This window comes from Lathyrus oleraceus, chromosome 2, assembly GCF_024323335.1.
Source record: "Lathyrus oleraceus cultivar Zhongwan6 chromosome 2, CAAS_Psat_ZW6_1.0, whole genome shotgun sequence".
Taxonomy (NCBI): Eukaryota; Viridiplantae; Streptophyta; class Magnoliopsida; order Fabales; family Fabaceae; genus Lathyrus; species Lathyrus oleraceus.
In genome coordinates this window covers 355,305,096-355,312,194 of record NC_066580.1, presented here as the reverse complement: position 1 = coordinate 355,312,194, position 7,099 = coordinate 355,305,096, and the positions used below count along the sequence as shown (strand labels likewise).

The 7,099-nt window shown below is 28.3% G+C and overlaps 1 protein-coding gene across 1 annotated transcript; it reads right to left on the bottom strand.

Moving 5' to 3' along the window:
* Window positions 1–613: 613 nt before the first annotated feature.
* On the bottom strand, window positions 614–3,628 carry LOC127119495 (uncharacterized). The gene is made up of 3 exons (XM_051049734.1): window positions 2,989–3,628; window positions 2,147–2,674; window positions 614–1,163 (listed from the first exon to the last, which is right to left on the bottom strand). Exons 1-3 carry the CDS (start codon window positions 3,341–3,343, stop codon window positions 847–849), a joined length of 1,200 nt encoding a protein of 399 aa, XP_050905691.1. The 5' UTR covers window positions 3,344–3,628; the 3' UTR covers window positions 614–846.
* Window positions 3,629–7,099: the final 3,471 nt, after the last annotated feature.

The window sequence follows — 7,099 nt, the reverse complement described above, 5'->3', positions numbered from 1 at the left end:
ATAGGTGAGAGTATGAAAATCAGTGGTTTCATAATAAATTAGTATTAATGGGTAATTAAAAATAATGCTAGCAAATTGAAAAATACATTAATTCTTCTAACATTATAAGTTGTTTTGGAAAAAATTATTTTAAAGTATAAATTATTTTACATTCCATTAAAACATTAATGTTTATTTTTTATTATATTCTTTACAATTTATTACTCTCTTTTATTCCATTTAAAAAATATCATGTTATTAATAAATAATAAATTTTTTAATTTTTTAATATAAAGAAATTATTATATTTTTTAATTTGTGAGAAATGATCAAAACATTACACTCTCACACTTTTAAATTATATGACTTTTTGATCATTCATGAGGTTTAAAAAGTATAATTAATTTTATATGAAAAATAAAAATTATATTTAATTTTAAGAAATTGTCATTCACTTACAACATATGAAAAAAAATTAAAAGAATTAAAAGTAAAAACGTAATATATAATAGTGGATACAACAAAAAATATTTTAATATTTTATTAATAGTATAGAATGACTTATAATTTAAAAATATATTTATAAAAGAAAAATCCATGAAAAATACTGTAACTATGAAAAGAACATTATAAATAATGAAATAAATTAAACTCTGATTATTAATTTTTGAAAAGGGTTCCCATGTGGGTAACAAAAAGGGTGACATCAATACCAGCAGAAATGACGCAATGGCCTTACACAGTCACCAAACTAAAGCAACTATCCTTTCTATTTGCCTCTGAATGACTTCTCATTTATGTTGGACCACACCTATATTCAGCAACTTCCGTGGAAAATTCTGCACTTTTTTTGGACTCATTTCAAGATCATGTAGCACCTACTCCAAGGAAGTCAAAAAATTGACGAGTTTCAACTGGTTCCTGTGTGTCATCAATCAGAACTTTTCCACTGTTTTCTGTGTTGTTATGAGGTGTTGATGATGCTAAGGAATTTGAGAAACTGTTGAAATTATGATTGTTTTGTTGCTGTTGTTGTTGTTGCTGCATTGACATGAGATATTGTTGTTGAGGATAATGATGGTGGAAACTTGATATTTGTTGTTGTTGTTGATATTCATCATTAGTCCCATCCCAATATCTTGTATGATTCATTGATTCTTCCACCATTTCATTTCTTCTACTACCTTTTAATCCAATCCAATTAAACATGTTAAACTAAAAATAAACATGCTTATATTATATCATGAGTGTGACATAGAATAAAAAGGTTACATTTACATCAAGTAATTTGATAAACCAAAAACATCATCTAAAATCGCAATATATCCAATTTTGAGGTCTGTGCAACATTGTTATAACTACAATTTCAAATGTGTATATGTCACATTTTGCTGTGATATAAAAGTCCGTAATATAACCATGGAAGAGGATCTCTTACTATAGCGAGAGAATTACCCTCTGACTTTTTCTCTATCTCTAAAAAAATGCAATTTCTCATTTTGTTTCTCTTTTTTCTCTTGCTTTTGTAAAATATACCTAAAGTTAAAGAAAGTTAAAGAATCTAAAGTTAGATGATCCATTTTTGTGTAACCACGGCCACAATTTGAAACCATGAACCAAAAGTTAAATGTAAAGGTATTTAACTTTCTTGTAGTATATGAAAAATTATAAATCTTATAAATTTAGGACTCAATTCAATAAACAATTAAATAAATTACATAGTAGATTTTGTTTTAAATTGTGATTGTGGACGCGGTTACATCGTAAATCTTTTTATTATAGGAGAAAACTGTATTAGTGGCGTCCACAATCGCTGTTACACCATAAATCATTTTATAATAGAAAACTGTATTAGCGGCGTCCACAATCGCTGTTACATCATAAATCTTTTTATAGTAGAAAACTGTATTAGCGGCGTCCACAATCACTGTTACACCATAAATCTCTTTATAGTAAAAAACTGTATTAGTGGCGTCCACAATCGCTGTTGCAACGTTATTGCGAAAATCTTTAAAACTGTTATATTGCGAGCACAATCAAGATTGCATACAGTAATTCATAAGAACTACTATGTTGGTTGTTTTGTCTAGGTTGTTTATCTTTTTTCAACTAGAAAATGAAGATGCAAAAAGAGAAGAATATAGTGCAAGAGAGAAAGGACACACACCAGAGAAGAAATCAAAAGGTGCTTGTTGAGCATAGAAACCAACATGTAGGGGTCCTTGAAAACCTTCTCTCTCACCACTCATGTGAGGTAAACCATTTAAACCATACTCAACCCCACCACCATGAGCACCATGTTGTAAAGAAGCAGCATATGGAAAAATGGACATACTATTCCCAAGTGGGGCTCCATTGAGAAAATAAGGTGGTGATGGTTCTGTCTCCATTGTTGTGGTGTCCCTGCTGAAAAAGCTTGGATTTTGATCCATTCTTCTGAAAGCACTAGATTGGTTCATTAATCTTCTTCTCCTGTATGCACTAGATTGTTCTCTGTACTTTCTTGCCATTATAACATGCCAGTGGTTCTTTACAGCATTATCTGTTCTTCCTGGAAATAGTCTTGCTATCATGGCCCATTTGTTTCCATAAATTCTATGCGCTTGCATTAATCTCTCTTCCTCTTCTTCATTGAATGCTCTTCTGTTTATTCTTGGATCCAGTTGGTTGAACCATCTTAACCTACAACTCTTGCCTTCAAATACAACAACAAAAAAACACATAAGCTCATAACACAAAACACAGAAGATACCGACATCATTATTCACAGTTATTATGATATAAAATACCACGGTAACCGTAATCACTGTTATATCACCTATAGTGACCGAAAGCGAGAGCCTTCACACGACGCGGCCGTAACCGATATTTAAAACCTTGCCGACCACAATATAACTATCAACACATACATCTATGATCATGCAACCTAAAATATATAATTCTTCAAGATGTATATCAAGAAACAAAAGATTGTAACTATGCACATGATGATTATTTTCATTTGAATACCTGATCTTCCTTCTAACTTTTCAGCAATGAGATTCCAGTTCTGAGGACCATAAAGAGCAACAAGTTCCTTAAGCTTGGAATCTTCAGCAGGTCTCCAATGTCCTCTTGCACATTTACTAGACTGTCCATTATCTTCCTCTTTCCCACTTCCATTATTCTCATTAGGGTTAGTTTCCTCACTACAATAAGAGCCTTTTCCTTCCATATCATCATCCATCACAAAACTCTTGCAACCATAACTCTCTTTGTTTGAAGTAAGAGAGAGAGATCCAAGGTCTGAATATACCATTTGCATAGAAGAAGGGTAAATAAGGGCATTTTGGTTATCTTGTGAAGAGATCATACTACTAGCCATGACTTCATTTCACTATCTATATTTCTGACAAGACAAAAGCTATGTAACAAAAGAATATTAATAAATCTTTTTTGTTGAGACTATATAATTGTTATCTAACATGAGAAAGCAAAGTTTGACAGAGAGACAGTGTAAGATGATGAAGAGGAAAAGGAAGGGTAAAGAGACCTGGACAGCAAAGGTGCTTTATTTTTTGAAGGACTTTAAACAGAAACAAGAAAACTCCACAAGGTTTTTTCACTCTTTCATCACTGTCCTATATTCAACCCTTATTTACCATTAGTACTATTTAGAGGGGTAGGGGTACCAGGGGCAGCAGAGAGTGAAATTTTAATTGCTGAACCATATCAACTGACCCCATGACATCTATAGGAATATATTATATTATTTTTTATCTTTTCATAATAATGAGAATAATTTTGTCTTATTCATACCAATTTTAACATTTTTTTTATCCCTTAAGAATAATTATACTGAAAATTACCTCTAGATTTATTAAATTAAATACTATATATTTATTTTTTTGTAAAATTAAAAATTTAGTTTGAGAGTCATGAAAAGTTACTAATAACCTACTATAGTATTTCCTATCATTATTATAAACAAAATTAATCTATCTTATATTAAATTAAAATAATTAGTTAAAAATAATTATTTTTTATATTTAAATAAAATTTAAATAAAATTTATTGAACGATGAATATGTTTTAAACTTGTTTGTTTATTAGTATAAAAAAACACACAAAAAATGATGTTGTTTGGGGTTGAATTAATAATTTAATGATTTTCTATAAATATTTTTGAATTAAATAATAAAAACAATGGAAACATTAGTATTACATAATTTAAAATCCTTAATTTTTATTTATAATAAAGATTAATATTTTATGTCATTTTTTAATTTATAATAAAGATTCTAATATTGACAACAAATTATAACAAGTATTTGTGAGATAAAAACAGAATCCGTTCCAATAAAATCAACCTACGTTGGTGTTTTGTTAATATTATTGAAGTATGATTAATTAACCAAACATGTACTTGTTTTGGTTGAATCCACAAGTTTTAAAATAATAATAATAATAATAATTTAAGTTTTATTAAGAAAATAAAAAATTGATAGAAAAAAATAAAGTTAGATTTTAAATTCAAATAATTTATTTTTAACTAAAATTCTTTCACTATTTAGTTTATCTCAATAGACAATAAGAATATAAGGACAATATCCATGCCTATAAAACTATAAAAATATTAAACTCATGTCAAAAAATTTAGAGCATTTATATGTTTTAAGAAAATAATATGATGAAATGAGTTAAAATGGTTTTTGACAGTATATTGTTTGGAGTTATTAAGAAAAGTATTCCCTTTGTAAACCGTTTTGTAATTATTTAAGGTGTTACTATCATTATATAGTTAGAAATAGATGTTATAATTACCATAATGATTCATTTCATTGTTATGATAAGTGATTCTTTACACGTGTGAGAGTAACAGACAATAAGAAAAGAGTAACCCAAATTCACAGGTTTGCAGAGAGTCTAAGGCTGTCTCTCTCAAAAGAGTGATGAACGTGGTGGATGTTTACGTGTGGTTGCATAGCAGCAGCAGCAGCATAGACATCTTTCTTTTCAAATATTTTTGCAATTCCCAATTCATATTACTCACACACAACATGGCCCTGCCATGTTCTATTTTCATGTTCACCCTATCTATACCTATTACTTATAGCTTCTTATACCTAGCTACTACTATTCATGAATCAATTCGTCTAGTATTATTAATCCTTTTTACTGTTTCTTTTTCTATCTCTATCTATTCCATTCCCTCACATCATTATCATATCTTAAGTGCGTTGTTATCGCTCTGCTATCGTCTAGTGTTTTCTTCCACACACCTAGTAAAACAAATGCACTCACTGCCTTGCGTACAATCAAAGAGAGAGACAAGAATCGTGGCTCTAAGTTAAATGGATTTTTGCCCTAAGTAATTTTATCATATTCAAACCCTAAATTTGCTTCAATTAAAATTATCAATTATTACAAAACTTATTATTTGTTTTTGACATCTTTTATTTTTTTAGCACCAAACATACATTAGATATTTTATAAATAATTCAAAAAGTCATGCGCAACAATAATGTGTGTCTCCAAGTCAAGAGATGTAGTTTTTCAAATGAATTATTTTATCACAAAAAAATAGTGGCAAAATTTTGCTGTTTTTGCCCTCTATTTTTTTTGGTATGATTTTGTCATCCACAAAAGAGTAGTGGTGAAGTTTATTGTTGTTTGTCATTTGATGAATAATATATTCTCTTCGTTTTACAATGATAGTCGTTTAAGATGGTTGCTTATAAATTAATAAAGATAATAAAAGTATCATAAGTAGAGATGACAAACAGCCATGTCTATCTCATTTATACTCGCATCGCAAAAGCTCGCAAGAAAATACAAAAGCTCACAAAAAAATAGAATTAGGCGAACATACATAATTGAGAGTGCGAACTTAACAATTGTGTCTGTCTCGCACAAAATAAGGGAGGAATGGGATAGGGCCACGCATCCCGTATTTTTTAAGTCTAAAATTACAAAAGTTTATGTGTTTTCACCGACAAAAATCCGAAAAAGAAATACTGGAATGGGGATACATTAGAGGACGCAGATCTAAACCCTTGACCCGCCGGAAAAAAAACGGGTAAAACAAGTATGTTCGTCCATCATGTTGAGTCTATTATCCCAAGTAACAAAATATTACTTTTTTCTATATTTATCTTATCAATGTGTCTAGAAGTAGTCTACAAAATAATATTAAATCATAAAATAAAATAAAAATAATAATTAATTTTATATTAAAAAGTAAAAATGATAGTCATTTTAAAATTAATTTAATTTAGTAAAACAATCATTATTTTAATCATTATTTTGAACCGAAAGACTATTCATTATACATTTATAGATTAATATTAAAAAATTATGGTGAAGTAGTATGGATTTCTTAAGTATAGTTAAAATAATAGAGTTTTAATAATAGAAATTAAAAATTATATATAATATTTTGTTAAAATTTACTGAAGTTAATAAGATATACTTTTACATCAGATCCATATTAAATGTTCAATAAAACTATTTTTCATTTCAAAAAGTTTAAACAGTTTTTCTGATGTAGAAAATTAACTACTATTATAATCAGTCAAATATATACAAAATTATGTTTTATTTAACTCTTATTCTAAAACTAATAATTAATCTATAAAATATATATAAAAAATAGAACATGTTTTTTCCACTAAATACAACTTTATATTAAATACCGAAAGTAAATAGTTCTCACAAGATTTTTAACTTTAACACGTTATATTGCGGCATTCTAATCTTTTTATTTATAGAGAATTAATATCAGATATCAACTAAATAAACAACTAAAGTGGCGACATAATTAACAAACAAACCTTTTTGCCTAACTAAAGAATTAATGAACACTTTTAAACCAAATATGCTGTCGGTGTGATTGCTTGCCTACATGCTGTCTTCATCAATCAAGTTCATCAGAAACAATCTGAACTCCACTCGCTAAATGTTCAATACACTACAAAATTTTGTTTTTTAAGAGAATATGTTATTTTTTACTTAAAAACAAAATAATATACTTCGATGAAGAATAATACTAGTACAAATTATGTCAAAAATACAAATGATTAAACTGGTAAACAAATTTACAATATCTGGGTTGATAACGTAGAAAGAAAACTTGCGTATG

What these genes read in the sequence shown, in the direction of transcription:
- LOC127119495 (XM_051049734.1), bottom strand. Translation starts at nt 3,343, where the DNA reads ATGGCTAGTAGTATGATCTCTTCACAAGATAACCAAAATGCCCTTATT. An exon ending in AAAGTTAGAAGGAAGATCAG is followed by an intron (nt 2,675 to 2,988) that starts GTATTCAAATGA and finishes TTGTATTTGAAG; the next exon opens with GCAAGAGTTGTAGGTTAAGA. An exon ending in ACCTTTTGATTTCTTCTCTG is followed by an intron (nt 1,164 to 2,146) that starts GTGTGTGTCCTT and finishes TTGGATTAAAAG; the next exon opens with GTAGTAGAAGAAATGAAATG.